We start from the raw sequence: 23,583 nt of genomic DNA on the forward strand, positions 1-23,583 counted from the left end.
GTTAATATGGCTTTAATGCTTGTCGCAGCACTTCGACACTGAAGGCCCCACTAATCCACTCTGTTCCACACTGCCTGGAAACAGATGCTCCGGCCGAGGGACAGAGAGAGTGAGGGAGTGGGCTCAAAAAGGAGTGAGAGAGAGGAGATATTATTGGCTATTGTATTGAAACTGAATACAGTATTTCCACAGGGATATATCACCTTTTCACAAGCTTCCATCACTCTAATATGCTAACTCCCTCCTGTCTATTGCGAACATGGGACTTTCTATTTGTAAACTGTGGCAGAACCATGTTGCTGCCACTGACACGTTGATCAAATTGACACATTATAGAGTTGAGCGAGGGCAAAAGTAAAATGCCACAGAAGTGACATCCATTTTCGTGGACAACAAAGGCAATGTGAATGATGATGCAACATATTCTCATACAACGGTATACAACGGTTCGTATGATATCTTACAAAGAGTTATCCTTTTTCATTCGTTTTCCTACAGATGTCCAGCAACATGTGTCAATTTCCAAATGTCACATGCATACCGTCTTTTCAAAATAAACTTCCGTCTTCACAGGAAACAACTTCCTTAGGTTTAGGCAATAAAACTACTTAGTTAGGCTTAGGCAACATTAGGTTGAGGAAAATATCGTGGTTTGGCTTAAAATAACTCTGGAGGTGGCGTTACCTAAAGTTACATGACAAATAAATCAACGTTGACTTCTGGTTTCACACGGGACATGAACTCTGGTCTCCTGTTCGCCGCTCTTTGTATTTCCTGGTTCAGGAGTACTTACACACACATTACAGTGCATTACATTCTTTGTCTGTATAGCTACGAACAGTGTTTGAGGCCAGCCTGGATGATGTAACCCTCTGTCTCTTTAAATCATGGTATTGATATGCCTACAAATACTGTATTAATGTTGTTAATATTAATATGAACTAATGTATTTGTCCTTGTCCCCTCTACTCATTTTTTTTTTTACAGTGATGCTACATTGGACATTTTTAGCAAAACTGGTCAGCTTTGGTTGCTATCAATTAGCTGCACATATGCGGCCTAATACGGTGCAAAAAACAACAACAAAATAACACAAACAAATGAAAGTTGTCACAGCTGAAACTTCGATTTAAAGGTCCCATATTGTAAAAAGTGAGATTTTCATGTCTTTTATATTATCAAGCAGATTAAAGTGCTATATAAATACTATCATAACTATCAAAACACTCAATATATGGAGAAATACAGACAGCCTGTATTCAGAAATTCTGCATTTGAAACAAGCTGTTTTTTGTGATTTGTGATGTCACAAATATACAATATTTAGACCATTACATGGTTTTAAACATAAACATTCTAAATGTGTCCCAGTTTATTTCCTGTTGCAGTTTATGTAAATAACATCAGCTGACAGGAAGTAAACATGGACCCAAGCTGTTGCCTAGCAAGACAATTCCGTTGAAATGCACTAAAATGGAGCGTTTCAGACAGAGGGTAAATACAGGTATATTCAGACAGACAGTATGAGGAAAATACAGGGTTTTTTTTACATTACAGCATGTAAACATGTTTTAGTAGATACACAAAATTTTAAAAAAGTATGAACCTGAAAATGAGCATGATATGGGACCTTTAACACAATTTTGTTTTTATTTTGGATGGAGAAAATTTTAAAATTTAGTGTATTTGCTTGTTGAACGTGTATCTGATGTTATCCTTCAAACATTATGTTAAAATATCAATATTGTTTAACATTATATCATTATCTTCTGGTCATGCTCACAAATTGTAAATTTGAGTGAACAAATAAAAAAAGTTTTAAAAACTTCAAAAGCATGAATCACTAATATGTGCACAAAAAGTATTAATTCAAGCTCCGTGTATCATTTTGTACAAGCATTGGTGGGGGAGGGGGGGGGGGGATAATCAACAGCTCAAACCCCAAAAAGTGTTTGCCTCTTGTGAGTAAAACAGCAATATCTGTATGATGCCATGCAGCAGACTCTCAATTTATTAAGTTTCATGCATGCAAGCTAAGAAAATATACAAGCTAGGTTGAAGCAGGTTAGCTGGTACGACGGTTTTCCTTGGTTGCATGTCTAACGCTAACTGATAACAGTTAATCATATTTTATATGTTGGGGAAAGGAATGTAAACAATCAGACCTGCTGTGTTATAATACCTCAATACAAAAAAAAATGTAGCTAACTCCTGATGGAATTTGATTCATAAAAGTAAACATGCTAGAAATAATATACAAAATCAGATTTTCCATGATTTCCTTTTCAAATAAATACAAACTTACATAATATTTATAGAGCAGTCGTGGTTTCTGTTGAAGTGTCTTTGAGCAAGCAACACTGAACCTTTAACTGCTCCTGCTGAGCAGGTTGGCACCAGTGAATGAATGTTTGTGAATGGGTGAATGTTGGCATGTGTTGTATAAAGCACTTTGAGTGCTCGGTAGACTAGAAAAGCGCTATATAAATGCAGTCCATTTACCATTCTTTCAACCCGGGTTATATACAGTATATATATATATATATATATACTATTTCTTGAATATCATTATCACAGAAAATCAAAACTTAAGCATTGCCTATAGTATCGGTGTCAGTGTTAATCCTATTCAAGCTTACACTGGAAGAGTTCCACTATAATTACTTCAATTTTATAGAAATAAATGAGCCTTTTATTTAATGTTAATGGGAAATACTGGCAGTGTTTCTGTTGCCTATATGAAAGACGGAGGGAACAGCAACACACAGCTTCTTGAAGTGAAGCGTTTCTCACCATCATTTTGAAAATACTTTAAAGGCTGGTTATATTCATCTCTCTCATGCCTTCATTTGAATGTGTTTGAATTTAACGTGTCGTCATTTTGTCAGCTTTGTTTGGTACATGTTCATTAAGACTAGGAGGCTTGGAGCTTAACTAGTTACTTTCACCATAGACACGGCCTCTTTGCATGTGTAATCAATTCAGCCAGGAAAGTGGGGAGGGTTCATGTTGTAAGACTTCAAGAGGCTAATAGCTTTAAAAATGAGTCTTAACTGGTGTTTAATTCACCAACAGCTGTTGTTGCTGGTTAAGAATCGAGCAGCAGGCCGGTCTGTCTGTCAGACCAGGAGCAGAAATTAGTTCTGCTGATGCCTATATTCCCTCCCAGGGAACCATCTGCTCCACTTCAATACAAAAGAGGGATTTTCTGAAGGAATAAAATGCTTTGAACGCAACTATGTCTCTCTCTCTCTCGCTCTCTCTCTCTGTCTGTCGCTCTCTGTGTCTCTCTCTGTCTCTCTCTCTCTCTCTCTCTCTGGTTTTGGTTAAGGTGTTGTATTTCCCGGCAGGAGTGCCACTCAGAAATCTGCTGCACATTTAATGATTGGTTCATGATGGCTCGAAACGAACGAGTCGATCAAAAAATGAGCTGCATTTAAATGCATGTAGATTTGGCATAAAACAGCATCTCTGAAACTCTGAACAATCTATAGGACGCCTCGGCAACAGTTTTCATCGGGACTATTTCTTCAACAGAAGTTCCAATAAAACCTGTTTACAGAGAAGTTGCTGTTTAATTTCATTGCGCAGTAAGGTCCATTCACCTCTGTTGTATAAGTCTCAAAGGCCGATATCTTCAAAGCTGGATAAATAAAAGCCAAACTATGGATATGTACTGTAGGGGAAAGTGAGACTTTTTTTGTAATTTGGGTGAAATGACCCTTTAAAGAAGATACCGATCCCTCTGCTAATGTAATCTGGCAGTGGGAATGGCTTGGCCTTCCATATTGTTGTCTAAAGTAATTCATACACTATACATTCATGGCTTATTTTACTGTATAGATCTGGGGTCAGCAACCTTCGATTCCGGAGCCATATGCAGCTCTTTAGCTCCTCTCCAGTGGCTCCCTGTAAAATTTTTAAAAATGGAAATGAATAGCTGTTTTTTGTTTACATTTTAATTTTTTTTAATCATTGTTGTAGGTCAATGGTACAACGGTATGACTGTACAACGTATTAGGGCCACATTGAGGAAAAAAATAAATCTCAGATTTCGAGAATAAAGTCATAAATTTACGAGAAAAAAGTCGTAGTATTATGAGATTAAAGTCATAATATTATAAAGTAGTAATTTTACATGCTATTTTCTTTTTTTCTCGTAAAGTTATGACTTTATTCTCGTCATATTACTAATTTGTTTCTCGTAAAGTTATGACTTTATCCTCGTAATATTATGCCTTTTTTTCTTGTAATATTACGACTTTATTCTGGAAACCTCCGATTTTTTTCCCTCAATGTGGCCCTAATGTGCTGCTGGTCTCTCAGTTATTCCTTCATAATGTCAGTGACACTAGAGTGTGAGAGATGATGCTTGTTTCAGAGAAATAGAGGCTGCATGGAAGATGAACGTAGAAGGGGAGAGCAGCACGTGCTCCAATGCCATTAGTCACAGGTCTTATCAGCGCCCTGAGCTCGCGCCCTCAGTCCCAAATCTTCTTTAAAAGCTTCTTTGTTCCTCTCTCACCTCCAGGTCCATCCACCACTTCAGAACTGTCTCTGTTGTCACAACTCCACCACAGTGACAACCTGTTTATTACTAAATGACAACATGGAGGACATTTCAAACCTTTGCCTATACTGCCATCATATTATCCATTTAGCCTAAAAGTGTGCGTGCCATGCAACGTTCAGGGGCAGTGGGTGTTCTGTGTTTCTGAATTTTGACTCATTTTTGCACTCATTCAGGTCAGCGGGGGACATTCAGACGATCACCGTGATCAAAGGCCACCAGTACAAAGCTGACTTTAAGTCTCTCTCTCTTTCGGTGGGTTGAAGTGGAAAGGCCACCTGTCTCTCCAGCCAGCAGACTGACTGACAGCTCATTGATGATGATGATGATGATGATGATGATGACGATGACGCAATGCGGACATAACAAGGCTGGATTCATGTGGAAAAATGTTGTGAATTTTTTGGAAATCTGACCAATACGGAGGCTAGGACTTCTAAACTCCAGTTATCTGGTTCACCTGTTTCTCTACCTGAGTTATTAAAGGTCCCATATCGTGCTCATTTTCAGGATCATACTTGTATTTTGTGTTTCTACTAGAACATGTTTACATACTGTAATGTTAAAAAAAAACTTTATTTTCCTCATACTGTCTGCCTGAATATGCCTGTATTTACCCTCTGTCTGAAACGCTCCGTTTTAGTGCATTTCAACGGAATTGCAATGGAATTGCAATGGAATTGCGTTGCTAGGCAACAGTTTGGGTCCATATTTACTTCCTGTCAGCTGATGTTATTCACATACACTGCAACCAGGTACACAACTGGTACACATTTAGAATGTTTATGTTTAAATCTGTGTAAAGGGTCTAAATATTGTATATTTGTGACATCACAAATGGACAGAAATCCTGACAGCTTGTTTCAAACGTACAGTTTCTGAATACGGGCTGTGTGTGTTTCCCTGTGGATTGAGTGTTTCGATACTTTCACAGTATTTATATAGAACTTAAGCCTGCTTTATAATAAAAACAAAACATGAAAATCTCACTTTTTTATAATGGGACCTTTAAATGTAGTCTAGTTCTCCTTCTCAGTAGGAGGCCCATCACATCAACTATTGTCATTGAATTCATCATCACATCCTACAAGATATAAAAGCTCCTGATGCTGCTCTAACAGACAGACAGACAGACAGATAAAAGAACTGTCAGCGGGCGCGCGACCGACGGTTGCTTCATGCTAAACGGGATCAAGAAGCGCAAGGCCACTGTCACATTTAATAAGTGTGTGTGCCTGCTCGGGAAGGGGGGATTATTAATATTATCTTTAGTATTGTTATTATTATTATTATTATTAGTAGTAGTAGTAGTAGTAATATTATTATTATTATCATTATTATGATGATGATGATGATGATGATTATTATTATTATTATTAGTAGTAGTATTATTATTATTATTATTATTATTGTAAGGCAGGATTCTCGTAGCCTTAACTATGAACTTACTTCATTAAACTCGTGTAGGGCTGCTGTGGGTAAAGCAGGAGCACGGGGAGAGCTTCGTCTGTGCAACAGGATCTTCTTTAATGTCTCAACTCCAGCGGAGGACAACCGAACACCCATAACCAAAAAGGTGGCACATCACTTCTTACATCATATCACTCCGCCAATCTTAATCATCATATCTATACAAGCAAGTATAAGGTGCGCCATATTATATAGTTCCAGATCTAACTTAAGGAGCAGAAAACAATATGTATAACTGTATAAAATACATCTTTACAAAAATAAATCTAATCTTACATTCTGCCCCCTCTTCGGATGAAATGTCCTCATTTCAGAGTTTATGAAAAATAAATCGAATCTTACATTATTATTATACATTTGTCCAAAAATATCTAAAACCTTTGCAGGTTATGCATGCTGAAAAGAAAAAGGAGCAAAGAGCCAGTCGGAATATCTTTTTATCTGTCCAAACATTTGATCTGAATGAAACCACCAGACGGTGAATAACTGAGTGTCATTACCTGAACAGAGGCCTGTCTGTGTAATAATACTAGATATGCTATAGATGTCAATAATCAGCTGGTGAACCGGTTCAGGTGACAGAAGGCGAAATGCTGCATTCACACCTGTTGATTAGTGGGTGAGTCTCTAGCGTTTCACCTGGACAGTAAGAACATGTTCAGCTTCATAGCACTGACCTCATAGTGATCCCACACAATCAATGAGTTCAGCAGTATAGTGCAGCTCGGACCACATGTCAGTGTCCTCACTGTGTTCTCACTGTGTCCGCCTGTCCATCATGTCATGTCTCATTAAGTGTAATAAAGACATTTATGAACGAGCTGCTCGCAAACACTCAACTGGATCGAATAGATGAAACCAGTGAGGTCTGATGGCTGGACCAGTGTTCAAAGACACGGGCTGAGTGTTGAACTTGTGCGCGTGCACACGTGCATGTGCAGAGTTTTTGTGTGTAGGAGTGACTCCCTTAGTATAAAACCTCTCCAAGAGGACACAGAGACGCCCAGAGCGAGAGAGGGAGTGTGTCTTTAGGTCTCCATCTATAAGACATCTCTGCTGAAGACATCTCTGCTGAAGACATCTCTGCTGAAGACAGCTCTGCAAACACACACAAACAGAAACAGAAACAGAAAAAGAGAAAGAGAGAAACAGAGAAACAGAAAGAGAAAGAGAGAAAGAGAGAAAGAGAGAAAGAGAGAAAGAGAGAAGTGAACTTTTGGGTCATGATGATGTTCCCGTGCAGCGCCCTGCCTCCTCCTCCTCTGTACCCGGGTTTCCTGCGTCCCCCCGCGGCTCTCTGCTCGCCCCTGAGCCGGTCACTGCCCTCGGGCTTCCTAGTAGAAGATCTCCTCCGGTTGAGCCAGCCTGTCAGCTGCATACACCGGACTTTCTCCTCCAGAGGTCCCGGGGACATTCACCCGCTGAGCGCGGCCCCGGGCCCGGGCGGCCCTCCCCGGCCGTTAGAGCCCAGCGCAGAGCGCTCTGAGCGGGGTCAGAGCTCCAGCAGCCCCGGCGGCTCTCCGCTCACTCTCTGCCCGGACTCCGGCTACCTGAAGTTCGGCGTTAGTGCCATACTGGCACCGTCCACACGGAGCGGTGAGTATGACGGAACTATATGGATGATGAGTAATGTGAGGTAGCAGCTGCTGTTAGTAGACTAATCATAAGTAAAATAACAACAAAACATGCATTTATTATTATTATTATTATTATTATTATTATTGTCATTAATATTATTATTATTATTATTATTATTATTAATATTATTATTAATATTAATATTAATATTAATATTATTAATAATAATAATAATAATAACACAAATAATAATAATAATAATCATATTAATAATAATTGTATTATTATAATTATTATTGTTGTTGTTGTTGTTGTTGTTGTTGTTGTTGTTGTTATTATTATTTTAAATCTTACAATAACTAATGCAATATGAACTCCAGCGCGCTGTCTCCCACCGAGGACTGGCTCCCTCACTATAGTTGACACATTGACTACAGTGTTTCAGAATATAGAAATAAGATAGAAATGTACTGTACATTGTTGAGCGTAGACCCAGTAAACTGCATCACACACAACTTCCAAATGTTATGTTATTTTATTCAAATATTACAAAAAGCTCCAATTGCTTCTATTGATCATTGTGATCATTTTTGGTGTATTTCTGGTGTATTTTCTGTTCACATTATTTCTCCTCAGCTCAGTCAACTTGTTTGTTTTTGTGCTCCTCAGTCCATCAGTCCAAGTCCTTCCCTTTGCCTTTCTTTGATGGGAGCCTTCATCCTTTCATCAGGGCCTCCTATTTCACAGGTCGGTGCTGTTTATTGATTGATTATTAGTAGTTTCAGAACAGGGTTCATTTACAGCTGATTTCTGTGTGATTTCAACAGGTCCCTCCTTTCTTTATAAGAGAGAAAACCATCACTTTCATCATTTATTACATTTCTCACATTTACATCTCGGTCCTTTAGGTTGGCCGCTTATCTTAGAATATATAATATATATAATATTCCTTGTGTTCACTTTGCCATTCCGCTCTTATCCACATCTGTTTATGATATAACACAATAACAGACAGAATGAGCCACTAAATGGGGTTTCAGGTCAGATGTCTCGGCTGCAGACCTCCTCCGATTGTCATCCATCTTTCACAGTCCTATAATATATTTACTCATATTTCTGCTAATAATAAACATGATTGGCACTTCATTTGTGAGTTGCTGAAAAGCATCAATTTGCAGTCACTTAACTCTTTAATTTTGCTAAGAGAAAAAAAAAACATTTCTTATCCTTTTTTATTAGGTACTATGAAATATTCCTTCTGTACTTTGGTGGAAGTTAATTTTCCTCTGCCTCAGCCAGACTGTAGCACCAGCACCAGCAGCACCAGCAGCACCAGCAGGTCTCACAACACTTCAGCTTGATTTATTGCATTATGTTGGACTCTGCTCTGATCAGTTAGCTAACTGTGAATTTCTTTTTTGTATTATTGTAACTCCAAGGTGGGGTGTTGGGTTTGCACACATTTGGCTGTACATATATATATATATATATATATATCATATTTATATATAATAATATATATGGAGTCATTAGGCTCTAAATAAGTATAAATCACAAGCTTGTAATGAGGGTAAATAAGTCGTGGCTCCACCATACACTGCATTCTATGATTCAAGGAACATTTCAAACTGATATTAAATATACGGTATGTATTCATCAATTCACTGATTAACAGTGGACTTGAATTAAAGGTCCCATATCATGCTCATTTTCAGGTTCATGCTTGCATTTTGTGTTTCTACTAGAACATGTTTACATGCTGTAATGTTAAAAAAAACTTTATTTTTCTCGTACTGTCTGTCTGAATATACCTGTATTTACCCTCTGTCTGAAACGCTCCGTTTTAGTGCATTTCAACGGAATTGAAATGGAATTGCGTTGCTAGGCAACAGTTTAGGTCCATGTTTACTTCCTATCAGCTGTTGTTCTTTACATAAACTGCAACAGTAAATAAAACTGGGACGCATTTAGAATGTTTACATTTAAAACCGTGTAAATATTGTATATTTGTGACATCACAAATGGACAGAAATCCTAACGGCTTGTTTCAAACGCAGTTTCTGAATACAGGCTGTGTGTATTTCTCCGTATATTGAGCGTTTTGATAGTTTAACAGTATTTATATAGCACTTAACCTGCTTTATAATAGAAACGATATGATAATCTCACTTTTTAAAATATGAGACCTTTAAAATGAGATAAAGTGGAAGTTAATCTCTCACTACTTTTTCACAGAGCACACCTCTGTGGGAGAGTCCACAGAGGCGTGATGATTTCACATCTTCTAACAATCATATAGTGAAAACTCATTTAACAGCTGAGAGACGTTGTCAGCCTTTTAGCAAAGGGAATACCCCCGGACAAGCTCGGAATCAGCTCCGCCAATTTGAAGGAGTATTTAGGCGACGCGCTGACTGCTGACATTAGCACTAGTTGTCCTAATCTACAAATTAGTCCAGTTTGTCACGCTCTAAATATATTAGTGCCGTTTGTCATGGTCTAAATGTGAGGCGGGTATCTTCCCAGCTCAGGAACTCAGCGCCTCTTCACGCGCCGTCGTTTTCCCACCAAGCCCCTCTGCCTGCCCACAAAGCTCCCAGCACCGTAACCAATAGGAGCCAAAACTTGCACACACACACGCACGAACGCACGCACGCACGAACGCACGCACACACACACACACACACACACACACACACACACACACACCTCAAAGATGTGATCTGAGTTTGTTGATTGGATTGATATCCCTACATTAGGCAGCCTATTGATTGATCCTACTAAACTCCAGTAGATGTATGTGTGTGTATGTAGAGAGCCTCTCTGTAGGTGACAGTGGAGAGCCCCGAGGCCTGAGTGAAGCCTCTCTAAAGACAGCTCTACATTCTCCTGACCTGTCTTTAATGGGCCTGTAATATACTGGCCTGTCCACGGCCTTTTCCCACTCAATTCATTACAACACAATCAGCTTTCTCTGTGCATTTGCAGCCTATACAATCTCCCTTCATGCTTCATTAGAGGCAGTGTGAGCTGAGCCCAGCTCATTAGCATAGGCTCTGTTTCCACTGCTGGACAAATTGGGCTTTTAAACGCCATGTTTCAGGCAGAACAAGTATATTATGGGGCAGCATCAGGGAGCTTGTGTGTGCGCTGATGATGGAAACAAGAAGGGATGAACACAGAGGAACGTAGGACAGGATGACAGAAACAGTTTAGCAGAACTCCTGCTAGATCAGCCTCTAGTCATAAACTCAAACTCGTATCCATTCAGAAACTGCTGAGAAAACAAGAGGATCAAGAAAATATGATTGAAAAAAAAGAAAGAAAACATGATGGATGAATGGATTGATTGATTCCTCTGATTTCTAACATTTTAGACACATATCAGAAATACCAAAAAAGCTCAATTAATTCTCCTCACAGTCTAGAATTGAGATTTAAAGGTCCCATATTGTAAAAAGTAACATTTTCATGTCTTTTATACTATAAAGCAGGTTTAAGTTCTATATAAATACTGTGAAAGTATCCAAACGTTTAATCTACAGAGAAACACAAACAGCCCATATTCAGAAACTGAGCTTTTGAAACAAGCCGTCAGGATTTCTGTCCATTTGTGATGTCACAAATCTACAATATTTTGACCATTTCAAAGTTTTAAACGTAAACATTTTAAATGTGTCCCAGTTTATTTCCTGTTGCAGTGGATGTAAATAACATCAGCTGACAGGAAGTAAACATGGACCCAAGCTGTTGCCTAGCAACGGAATTTTGTTGCAATTCCGTTGAAATGCACTAAAACGGAGTGTTTCAGACAGAGGGTAAACACAGGTATATTCAGGTTGACAGTATGAGGAAAATAATGTGTTTTTTAAACATTAAAGTATGTAAACATGTTCTAGTAGAAACCCAAAATACAAGTATGAACCTGAAAATGAGAATGATATGGGACCTTTAATACAACACAGAATGATACCAATCTACCTCAACTCTTGACCAGAGGACAACTGTTGTTGTTCATTTATTAAAATGTACAATAAACTGCTGATTGGGAAACAACTGCAGGGAAATGTAAAGCATGTAACAATATGACTATGATGTTGTTATGATGCACCCTTCTCATAATCATAATCACATCAGCTGTTGGCTTCATAATAGCTGCAGTAAATCCAGAATGAACAACTGCTGCTGCACTTCTGTCCAATCAGAGACTTCTGGTTGATGCACCCTTTAACCCTTTGTAGCAGGATAAACATCAATCATAATAATGTAATGTTATACCTTCATGTTAAATACCAGAGCACGGTTCATAAGTCATTATTCTCTGCACGCGGACGAGTATATAAGAGTCCGTCACTCCCTACAGTCTCACCTATTTATCGTTTAAGACGTGGTAAATACAGATTAAAAGCCTTTTAGATATTGACCTTCACTGTAACTACAAGTTTTCCAGAACCTGCACACATCTTTTATAAACCTGCTAAAATACATCCTCTCTTCTTTCTTCATGTCTGTGCTTTTTCTGTCACTTTGGGAGTTTAAGCAAACAGGGATATGTTTTTTAGAAGAATCTGTATCCTCAAACCCCAACGCTCTTAAACAGTTTCATTCATTTGTATTTCATTCATTTTACATCATCAGTCAGTCGCACTATTGTGTCCAATATGTTTCCATCATGGGGTGAAATCAGATGAAATGGGGCTGGCTGCTAAAATTCTGTTTTGTCCCTCCAGCCTCGTCCTCAGTCGTTCCTGTCCCGGGAACCTTTTCGTGGCCCCTGCCCCCCAAAGGGAAGCCCAGGAGGGGCATGCTGCGGCGGGCCGTGTTCTCAGACCTCCAGAGGAAGGCCCTGGAGAGAACCTTCCAGAAGCAGAAATACATCAGCAAACCAGACAGGAAGAAACTGGCCAGTAAACTGGTACTGAAAGACTCCCAGGTACACACCAACGACTACTTGATCTTATCAGATGTATTTTTATATAATGAGAATGCTCTTATATTGTGCACGTTGGTACACTTTCTGTCCACTCTGGACCCTGACCAGCTGTTGATGAGGAAGTCAGTGACGGGTTTTGTTTTCTTCGTCCTGTTGAAGGTGAAGATCTGGTTTCAGAACCGCAGGATGAAATGGAGGAACTCCAAGGAGAGGGAGCTGCTGTCGACAGGCGGCTGTCGCCAGCAGACCCTCCCCACCAGAACCAATCCCCACCCGGACCTCACCGATGTAGGCAGCGCCCAGTGCCACAGGCTGGACCGGACTGCACTCGCCAGCCAAGAAAAGCTGGACAGCCACGAGTCACATCTTCAACACCACCACCATCATCATCATCACAATCCTTCCTCTCCGTCAGAGTCCAGCAAACAGTCCGAGTCCGACAGTGAAGAAATCACAGTTTCATAAAGATTCAGACGTGTGACTCCACAGTCCCGTCTAATGAGAAGCTGTCAGCTGTGGAGGACGACAGGATGAAAAAGGATTTATCAAACAAACTGAACCTGCTCTCTACAAAGCTTCTCAGCCTTTCCCCCTCTGGGCCATATGTCTGTACAGTGTTGTTGATATTACGTGTATATGTAGTTCAGTATATCTATATACAGTAACTAAACTATACAGAGTTATTTTAGATATTTTGTAGATTGAAATGTTTAAAACTCTTAAATAGTTCTTTCCACCATATATTTGTATTCTTTATATTTTCTCAAATAAATCTGGATAATTCTCTTTTAGTGTCGATTAAACTTCATTTCTAATGTTCTGTCAGCATTACGTGAACAGTATATAGTATCTTCACTCCAGCATATTTGAAACTAAACATTATGGGCTGTTAGTCATTAGCTTAGCTCTGGTTTAACATTGCAGACAGACAGGCAGAAAGCTCAGCGCCGTGTCCGTCTAGACCAGGGGTCAGCAACCTTTACTATCAAAAGAGACATTTTTGGCCAAAAAATAAATAGAAAAAATCTGTCTGGAGCCACAAAACGTATTTGAGCCTCATAATGATGGTAACACCGCCTATTGAGTCTAATGCAGTGAGGACCAGAGTGCAAACGAGAGGCGGGACTTTGAAGAATGGTCTTGAGGAGATTTGGCTGGAAGCTCTGTTCAGCAGGAGCTTCCAGTGGGTTTGTTTGTTCTGGAAATGTCTTTCAATTACTTTTTTTGTCGTTTGCTAATTTTTCTGCCTAAAAAGCAAACTAATCTGTTCACGCACTATTCTCCACTTTCCTTTAAGAATTTTCTTTTCTTGGATTTGGAAACCTACTGTAGCTGGGGAAACTCAAGACTAGACAACGCTGTTGAGGATCGGCAAAATGAGAGGATAAGTGCCGGGCCGTAGACGTACGTAGGCTATGACACAGTGTAGTTGACTGAAATGTTAAAACTTATTTTATTATTCAGTGTAAAGGCTAGGGATGCACCGATCCCACTCTTTCAGTCTCGATACCGATAGCGATACCTGGGTTCTGTGTACCGGTGCATCCCTAATATAGGCTACATATTTTTGCAGTTGGAGAATGTAAGAATCACTCTAGGCCTACAACAATGATTAATTCAAATTAACCATTACTCATTTCTATATAATGTTTTGTCAAAGCCACAGGGAGCCACTGGAGACGGGCTAAAGAGCCACAGGTTGCAGACCCTAGTGGCCTAATATAGAGGTCACCTAAATGCCTCCAGAGGTCACTGCATATTACACATATTTCCACAGCTCATATATATATGCTCATATATATATATGCTCATATATATATATATATATATATATATATCATTTTATATATATATATATATCATTATCATTTTATATATATATATATATATATATATATATATATAATTTTATATATATATACAGTATATTTAAGAAAAAATTGAATAATGAAAAATGAAAAAAGTGGATAGTACAGTGGTAAGTGCCACTGACTTGGAAACAGGAGACCGGGATTCAGGGCGAAAGGCATCCAGTGAGGGTCCTTAGGCAAGACCCTTAATGCTATACCAGCAACACAAGAACAATCCTAGATATATTATTGGACAAGCTTCCAGTCCAACTTTAATGTGAGCTGATGTTACAGTTCAGTAGGTTTGAAGTGAGCGTTGTACAGTACGATGTGCTGGTTCAGGGACTCAGCTGAGACTGTTCTGTACGGGCACAACATCTCAGAAACGTACTCAACGTACACAGCCTGATGGGTATTACTACAATTTCACTTTGAATACTGAAGTACGGAGAAGCCAACAATGAGCTGCCGGAGCTTTGTCTTTAGAAGACTCTGCAGCATTTGAACCCATCTACAGACGAGCTGTGCAGCTCCTTGACTATTGATTATTGATTATTGTTTGGTCTCAAAGAAAGGAATGGATTAGAAAAATCATGACTGCATTTTGCAACTCTCTCTCTCAGTATGAACAGATGCAATTGAGACAAGAATAAACTGTGTCACTTAAATGATGTTCTTCTGAATGGCAAAGTCAACCACGTGAAACCACTTTCCTTGGTGAGCGTTTCCTGAGAATAGTGAACTTGGCACACAGCTACAAGTTTTATGGAGCGAGTTCCCGTTGAGTGGATTGGTTCTGAAGTCCAGCTCAGCTCGTCAGATGAGAAGTGACTCAGCAGCAGACTACGGTACATTAAATACAGAATTTACTCAAAGAAATAAACCAGCAGACTCAATGATGGATTGTTAAAAAAAAGAAACAAGACTTTATTGCCATTTTCCACTATGGATTATACAAGGAGAGCAACGATAGGCTCGTTGGAGACGAGCCAGGCCAGCGCAGAATCAATCACCGACGACGCCGGTTACATTTGTGTCCGACTTGATCCCGACTTGCTCTGAGCAGGGGGCGGTAACTATTCCTGTGACTTCCTGTAAATTCTGTGAAGGCTGATTGAAACTGTCCGACTTGACCGCAGCTTTTAGTCACCGCCCCCCCCACCCCCGCTGCTGCTGCTGCCTGATCTCGTCTACTGTCCAGGCGAGGCACAGTTCGTCTCCAACGAGCCTGTTGTAAGACTAGTACTGACATTCAAATTAAATACAAAAACAATGTTATTTGTTTCTTTCTTTGACTGACAAGGCCATCTTCATCATCATCTTCATCATCATCATAAAAACAATGACTTAATTACACTGCAGTTTTGTTAATGCAAACTTTATTTATTAAAACAAACATGCCATATTTTTTTAAGCCTACAAACACAACGGAGTGGCTGCTGTTAAAGAACTGAAGTGTGGGAGGTGTTAGCGGAGGACATTAAATACAGTATTTACAGCCAAACACACCAGTATACAGCTCTGCTCGGTCCTCCTGAATCCAGCAGCTCAGCTCTCTTTAGAGCTGTGGGCCGCTTTCTCCAGAAGAAAAGCAGTCATATTTTAACTCTAACAGGAAGTCTGCAGGTTTTAATCGCAGCCGAACACTACAGCTGAGCATTTAGAGTTCGGCTGGGAGGAAAAATCCTTTTAAAATATGAGGAGGATGAAAACAGCTGACTTTAAACGAACGCTTACTAGAAATTAAAACTGGAGAGACTCCCTTTGCACCCAACCAACACCTGGTTCCTTCACCACCAGGATACAGCCTCATCAGTCTAAACCCCATCAGACCGAGGGCCTGATGCCACTGTGGAAATGCAGTTCAAGTTGTTTTGTGGCAGCAAAAAGTGTCTGAAATTGATAGAAATCAGACACTGGAGTGCTGCAGCTTCAAGCTCTGTTTGCACGGTGCTATCAGCCTCGCCACCAAACAACGCATTTACTTCACTGATGCCAACTGCAAATGTGAACTTCATCATTAGAAGCTCCCAGTGCAAACAGGACCTCAGCTGAGAACTACTAACTGATGCTGTGACAGCGTTCAGCCACACGGGGGCAGTCGTGTGCTGCATTTACACAGCTACTAACTGAGCTCTTGACGAGGGTCTCTAGAAGGGAACCCGCAATTTGCGAAATCTTATCCGAGATCTGCAAAAATCTCTAACGGGACTCGCTGCCCGACGACCTATCCCCGACCGGAACTGTTCATGATCGATGCCTAACCTTTACCGTCTCGCCAGAGTTACCCCAACTCGCGGGTTCTACGAGGGTTCACCCCCTTCTAGACAAAACCAGGCCCCCCCCCCTTCTACACACTGCCAGTGTCTCTCCATCCAAAGCCAGCAGCGGTGACGTGGTACATCATGGTAAAACAGGAAGAACATTTCTTGACATTTGTTTAGTCCTGAAACCACATGAGAAGCACTTCATAATGGTTGAGTGGTTAACAGCCTTTAAATATGTACAAACGTATGGTTCTGTGATACTGAGACACAGAGGAGGAGGAGGAGGAGGAGGGGAAGTTCACCATTTCATCATCAGAATACATTGGAGAGTGGAGGGTGGGGGGGGGGCACCATGAAAGAGAAAGCTGGGATGGGACAGATGGATGGGTGGGGGGGGGGGGTTGGTTTATCCAGATGAAACTGTCCAGACTCTGAATTACAGCCGACTACGGGATCCTGTACACAGCTCACTCGTGGACTCTGGACTTCATAGAACATCTTTCTGAGAAGTTTGAATAGAAGCTAAAAACACTGATGGTTTCTGCGTTGTGTGTGTGTGTGTGAGTGTGAGTGTGTGTGTGTATAGAGGCTGAAAATCCCAGTCACAGCGTTGGTCCAGTCAGATGAGGGTGCGTTTGATGTCTAATAATTACAGGCACAGTGGGTGGAGTCAGGTTGGTACTTGAAGGGTGTGGTTTGTAGACAGAGGGTGAAGCTTTAAGTGTGCGACTGCTGGTCTGTTTCCATCCAGCAGAACATGAATAAAAAACACAAAAGGAGTTGGATTTCTCTACTACCAGCTGAACTCCACAGGCTGTTACAGATGAGATGAGGTGATGCGGCAGCTCCTTACTTCCGGTTGCTCTTTATCCTCTCCAAACGTTTCTTCAGGTCGTCCAGGTTGGCGGCGGGCGAAGCCGAGCGGGTGTTGGTGTGCGTCGGGGAATGGGAGTGTGTGTTGTGTTCCTGCTGGTACAGCTCTCTGGACTCTTTGAGCTGAGACAGCTTGCTGTGGAGCATGTCGGTGGAGGAGGCCACCGACGGCTTGGATGACAGCAGCGAGGACATGGGAGGTCTCTGCTGAGGCTCGTCCTCACCTCCTCCTCCGCCGCCCTGCTGTAGGTGGAGACACAGATTATGTACATACAGGAAATGTTACTAAACTTGGCGTACGTAAAATCTTAAATGATGCTTGAGGGGACCTGTGTTTCAGCAGAAAAATATATATTTACTTCATTATGATATGAACTTCACCAAGGCTACAGAGCAGATCAAAAACTAACTTTTAATGTACAGTTTAGTGGCTTTAGTGTGCGCAGAAAATGTATACGGTACATTTACTGTGCAACTCTAACAAGAGTTTTTAATATTTGTGACTAATGGCAAACATTAGAAACATTCACGATTTGAGGAATGTATCCAATTGCACATTTCTTATATTGCAAATGAGATTTAATTTGCCATAAATTACACTAAAGACCCATATCTGTGGTCATAATAATAAATATTTAACATTTATTTGGTACCAAGCACAAATTGATCTGGTTTCTATACGATAAGAGTCAGATAAGACTTTCATAAAAAATCTAAACAAAGCATCAAGAGAGAAAAGTCATCTCTAGCTTCTACAGCTTTTATTAAGATATTACATGACTCAGTTGATAGGTGTCTAAAGAAAGGTCTGACTCCACACATCATTCTGCTGAAGGGGGAAAACAAGGGAAAATAAGCCAAAGCCATACTTGACAAACTTGAGTTTTAACAACTCCTTATGATTAATTAATTATTTTCTATCACGTCAGTAATTCAGTTCATGTAAGCCTACGGTACAGATTCATCTCCTGAGCGTCTAGCAGCACAATTATCCACATTCTAAGTAACTGGAGACTAAACTTTAGTTTTCTACTCCACATAGATCATAAACCCTTTAATATAATAACCACTCGTTGAAATCGGTTGAGAAATGTAGATGTTATAGTGCTTCTTATCCAGAGAAACGGCAGCTCCCCGCACTCACTTATACAGGGTTACAGGCCAGTCTTGCCCTGTCCAATATGGCGCCCATGTTGAAGTATTGCTGCAACGGGCTGAAGTGTCCAATGGCCAAGTGTCTATGTATATATGTCTACGGTTAAGAGGTTATCTGTAGTTAGTTAGCCTACACATTTCCTCATCAGTTCCCCACAGAGTTTTACGGATTTGACATTTTGGGGAAATAAAGAGCATCTGTCAGCATCAGTTTGGGTTTCACAATTGGTGCCAGGGGAGAAAAGGTCGGATCGCTGCATCCCTAATGCAGCGAGACTGTAAGACTGTAAACACAGAAACACTAAGTGTACACAGGGACCGATCTACTTCAAGAAAAGCAACACTTTATCTTCAAATGCAATAGACTGAAGGCTGAGTGAGTGAGTGAGTGAGTGAGTGAGTGAGTGAGTGAACCAACCCTGGAGGTGTTTTCCAGGCCTTGTCTCTGTCGGAGGATCTTGAGTCTCTCGTAGTAAACGGCTGGTTTCAGCTCTTCATTGTTGCTGCTCAGATTGAAGTCCACGCCATGCTGCGGGATCACTGCAGAGACATGCACCACTTATAGTTAGTTATATTACACACAGCTGACTTCATTCTGACCAGAGTGCCCAATGACAGTTCCTGACAGTTGTACCTGCTGAGGTCTGGATGCGAGCCTTGCCCTCTCTCTCAGACTCGATCATACGGAGGCCTCGCTCCACGTAGCTCTGGAAGAACTGGGACGTGTTTTTGAGGAAGGGCTCCAGGTCTGCGTCCGAGTACTTCTGTTTGTACTCGTACAACTCCGTCAAACCCTGACAAGAAGATTGGACACATTACTGAATGTTTTCAAAGTCCTTGGTACATAATACTGCTTTTGCTTTCTGTCTGAAGTTTAAAAAAAAAAAAAAAAAAAAAGTCAATGAAATTGGAATAGAAACATTCCTTTCAAGCTTTTAAGTGCAGCAGACAGTGATTTAAAGAACGGAGCTGAGCTGACCTCTTTAGTGTTCTCCTTGGAGCCGATCTTCTTGAAGATCTCAGTCAGAATGTCACTGACCTTTGCCTTGGACATGCGATCCTCCTGGGAATAAAACACAAAGGACTAATACACGTTCCATCTGTCATCAGAAGAAGTTCAGATACAGTGAACCCCCAGCTGGTTTGTGGAGATCCTACGCTAATAAAATGGCCACTAAAGTGTGTGTGTGTGTGTGTGTGTGTGTGTGTGTGTGTGTGGTGTGGTGTGTCTTTCTCACCGTGCGCAGACCAGTCTTCTCGTTGCCACGGTCACTCTTGGGTCCCGATAGGTTTCCTTCAGGATAGTGTTTGACCACCCGCCTCAGATGGGCCTCCAACTCGGACTCATTACGATTCTCTATCATCGACAGGTGGTCCAGGATCTGTTTATTAATGCATCAATACAATTCAATAAGTCAGAAATAAATATAGTTAACAACACAGCAGAACAATGAGTGAGAATAGGATTCAGTACACTGAGTGTGTGTGAGTGTGTGTGTGTGTGTGTGTTACCTTGGCCCCCGTGAGTTTGCAGAGTGTGTGTAACAGAGTCTTGAGGGTTCTGTGTGGGACGTCACTCTTGAGCTGCTTGAGTTTCTCTTTGGGGAAAACCTTCATGAAGTTGTGAACGTCCAGTAAGATCCGATCCAGGTTGATGTAGTTGATGGTCTCTGGGAGGAAGCGGATCGTCCTCCACAGACACTGAACACAAACCCAGGAGAGTCAGTCTGAGGTGGAAGATGGGACACGTTAACGGACAGCAGGGTGGGGTTATGTTGAGACACTCCTTACCTTCATGACCAGCTCAGTGAACATGGGGGGGCCCGTCGTCACTAAACTGTCCTGAAGCAGAACCAGCAGAGCGCTGCAGAGAGGGGGGGCGGGAAGGACGGAGGCAAACAACAAGGTTAAATTACTTTCTTTTTATGGGTTGTTCTTTTTGTCAGCAGCTACATTATGGCTAAGCCATGTCCATGTCCCTGTCACTGTCACTGTTCCTCCTAAATACAACAGCTAATTCTACTTATGTCATACATACTGGTATTGGACAATTAAACATTGCAAAATAAAGCACAAACAGTGGTAATTTACTGAAAAGAGGAAATGATTTTTGCTCGCGCTGCACACATAATCCCATAGGGCAGGGGTCAGCAACCTTTACTATCAAAAGAGACATTTAGGCAAAAAAAACAACAAAATCTGTCTGGAGCCGCAAAACATTTGATCATCGTGATGAAGGTAACACAGTTTATAGTCTAAGTCAGGGGTCTCAAACTCGCGGCCCGCGGGCCAATTGCGGCCCGCAAGACGATATTTTGTGGCCCCCACCTTGATATGAAAGTTTAATGTTAGTGCGCCCGCAAATTTTTTTTTTTTTTTTTTATAAAGTTTTTTTTTTGGGGGGCATTTTTTCATTTTTATTGACAGGACAGTGGATAGAGTCTTGGAAAGGGGGGAGAGAGAGAGAGTGGATGCAGAAAGGGCCACAGGCCGGATTCGAACCCGGGCCGCTGCGGTCAGGACCAAGTCTTGTTACATGGGCGCCCGCTCTACCAACTGAGCTAACCAGGCGCCCTCGGCCCGCGAGTTTTATGTGAATGGCAGTTTGCCGTGGAAGGTCCCTTTGTTGCGCGAGCCCGAGCTGAACGAACCTACCAATCACAGTGGGGTATATGGCTCCCGGGGACGGGCAATCGGCCGGGCTTGATGCAAGCAGAGAAACATTTCACAACAACTATGGCGGCGGCCGTGTAACATCGCATAAGCTTGATTAAAGCTTGATTTATACTTCTGCGTTGAATCGACGCCGTAGCCTGACGTGCACCTCTCCAGAAATGTAACTACACGTCGCGGCGACGCAGACCGCAACAGCTGTGATTGGTCCAGTCTCTCAGCGATGCTGAGCGGCCAGGACCAAGTTCTACTTCTCTCTGCCTCCATCTGTTCAATGTTTGTTCACACAAATCCACTCAGATATATGTTCTCTTTTCGGCGTTCCAGTAATGTCAGTAAAAGTTCTGTGGTTCAACAGTTATTAGCTCCAACTGCGCTCAGTTTCTGTTTGTAGTACAAGAAGAAGAAGGAAACTCATAGAGACGCCGCCGCCAACTAGCGGTTTGGTGGTGTAATTGCAGAGCAACACAAACACAGCAGGCACAACTTTATTGCGGAGTGACACCAAGTGGAATGAATATATATCATGTCTTTTTCAAAGCCTGCAGTGAAGAGAAAGGTTGGTGACGAGCACAGACAATTTCAGGAAAAGTGGGAGACGCAATAGAGGCCATGTTCAGAAGAACCGTTCATGTTCTTCAATGTTCCATTCATGTTCAGGACAGTTCATGTTCAGAAGAACCCATTCAAGTTAAAGAACTGTTAATAATGACGTTTGAGAAGATTGTTTTTTTTTTTTAACAAAGCTTTTTTTGTGGAATACCTGATGCGGCCCAGCCTCACCCAGACTCTGCCTCCAGCGGCCCCAGGTAATTGAGTTTGAGACCACTGGTCTAAGTATATAGTATATAAGTCTAATGTAGTGAGGGACCAAGTGCAAATGTACTACGGAGTATTAGGGCCACATTGAGGGAAAATAAATTGACATTTCCAGAATAAAGTCAGAATATTAAGAGAAATAAAGTCGTAATATTACGAGAATAAAGTCATAACGTTACAAGAAAAAAAGTCGTAATATTACGAGAATAAAGTCATAACTTTATGAGAAAAAAAGTCGTAATATCACGAGAAAAAAAGAAAATAACAAGTAAAATTACAACTTTATTCTCGAAATCTCAGATTTATTTTTTTTTCCTCAATGTGGCCCTAATACTCCGTCGTATCGTCGTACCATAGACCTATAACAATGATTAATAAATATGAAAATGTAAACAAAGAACAGTTATTCATTTCCATTTTTATAAATCCACAGGGAGCCACTAGAGAGGAGCTAAAGAGCTGCATGTGGCTCCGGAGCTGCAGGTTGCTGACTCCTGCCATAGACTGTTGTTGACATACAGTATGATGTTAATACAGGTGAGGTTTCAAACATGTTGTAAAAAATGCCTTTTGCTCAAAATTAGCTCCTATGTGTCTGCTTGGATTTGAAAGATTGGTTCAGCCGAACCCCCGATACGGCCGATACCGAGTACCGATCCGATACCGGTGTTTAATTAATAAGCTGTATGTCTCACTGTGTGGAAGTGACTGGGATCATTCATTTATGTTTGAGGCAACATCAGGCTTGACTTAAACATTGCTTTACTAACTGTTACTGTATACATTTACTGAATTGTTCTTTATTATTAGAATAATAAATCGTACAGCAGCAACTTGGTCAAATTCCTCAAAATTAACAGGATTTACAATTCAAGTGTAAACCTTTTAATGCAGCAACAAGTTGGTCAAAACTCAAATTCCAGTCTATAATGTATATAGTATATAAACATAGAATTGAATTGAATAGATCGGCCCCATTGTCATCGATATCGGATCCAGCTATCTGAGTCAGTATCGGCCCGATATCTGGTATTGGTATCAGTGCATCCGTACTTTGCGCCGATCGGAAAAAACACAGAATTGATTAGTGGAACTAAGGAGTGAGTCAAACAGTACTTCTGTTTAAATCACTTTACTGCTTGAGGAAACACAGATGTTTGACACGCAAGCCGTTGTGCAACAACAGTACAACACTGTTATTTGACATGTTTGTGTCAGAAAATGGGTCTCTGGGTAAATAAGAGCTGCGGTTTCCTGTGGCATTTCTGACCTCTAGTGGCGCAATGGAGGTGTTTTTTTCCATGAGTGGGTCCCGGTATTGTTTATCTTTACACGAGGGCGCACATGCACATAGATGACTCAATAGACCTGCTTATGATTTTACACTATTCCACT

At 41.0% G+C, this 23,583-nt stretch overlaps 3 protein-coding genes across 5 annotated transcripts in view; 2 read left to right on the forward strand and 1 right to left on the reverse strand.

Moving 5' to 3' along the window:
* The window catches only part of LOC119486724, a 1,187,645-nt gene that overhangs the window by 90,376 nt on the left and 1,073,686 nt on the right, over nucleotides 1-23,583 (forward strand). The window lies entirely within an intron of this gene.
* On the forward strand, nucleotides 6,721-13,328 carry LOC119487044 (homeobox protein DBX1-B-like). Its single transcript, XM_037767697.1, has 4 exons — nucleotides 6,721-7,636; nucleotides 8,288-8,365; nucleotides 12,349-12,551; nucleotides 12,711-13,328. The coding sequence occupies exons 1-4, from the start codon at nucleotides 7,264-7,266 to the stop codon at nucleotides 13,014-13,016; spliced, it is 960 nt and encodes a 319-aa protein (XP_037623625.1). The 5' UTR covers nucleotides 6,721-7,263; the 3' UTR covers nucleotides 13,017-13,328.
* ckap5 (cytoskeleton associated protein 5) overlaps nucleotides 15,301-23,583 on the reverse strand; it is a 54,938-nt gene continuing 46,655 nt past the window's right edge. For all 3 annotated transcript variants that reach the window (XM_037767628.1, XM_037767627.1, XM_037767626.1), the window contains 7 exons: nucleotides 20,488-20,560; nucleotides 20,209-20,397; nucleotides 19,935-20,078; nucleotides 19,676-19,759; nucleotides 19,331-19,490; nucleotides 19,115-19,236; nucleotides 15,301-17,784 (listed from right to left, as the gene is read on the reverse strand). In XM_037767628.1, the coding sequence (XP_037623556.1) occupies nucleotides 17,518-17,784; nucleotides 19,115-19,236; nucleotides 19,331-19,490; nucleotides 19,676-19,759; nucleotides 19,935-20,078; nucleotides 20,209-20,397; nucleotides 20,488-20,560 (1,039 nt within the window). In that variant the 3' untranslated portion in view covers nucleotides 15,301-17,517. The remainder of the gene's footprint in view (nucleotides 17,785-19,114; nucleotides 19,237-19,330; nucleotides 19,491-19,675; nucleotides 19,760-19,934; nucleotides 20,079-20,208; nucleotides 20,398-20,487; nucleotides 20,561-23,583) is intronic.

The sequence above is a fragment of the Sebastes umbrosus genome, chromosome 4 (genome assembly GCF_015220745.1).
Source record: "Sebastes umbrosus isolate fSebUmb1 chromosome 4, fSebUmb1.pri, whole genome shotgun sequence".
Taxonomy (NCBI): domain Eukaryota; kingdom Metazoa; phylum Chordata; class Actinopteri; order Perciformes; family Sebastidae; genus Sebastes; species Sebastes umbrosus.

Bases quoted from the DNA above. Each gene is read 5' to 3' on its own strand.
- LOC119487044 (XM_037767697.1), top strand. From the start codon at position 7,264: ATGATGATGTTCCCGTGCAGCGCCCTGCCTCCTCCTCCTCTGTACCCG. The intron at 7,637-8,287 runs GTGAGTATGACG...TGTGCTCCTCAG, and splicing joins GGCACCGTCCACACGGAGCG to TCCATCAGTCCAAGTCCTTC. The intron at 12,552-12,710 runs GTACACACCAAC...GTCCTGTTGAAG, and splicing joins TGGTACTGAAAGACTCCCAG to GTGAAGATCTGGTTTCAGAA.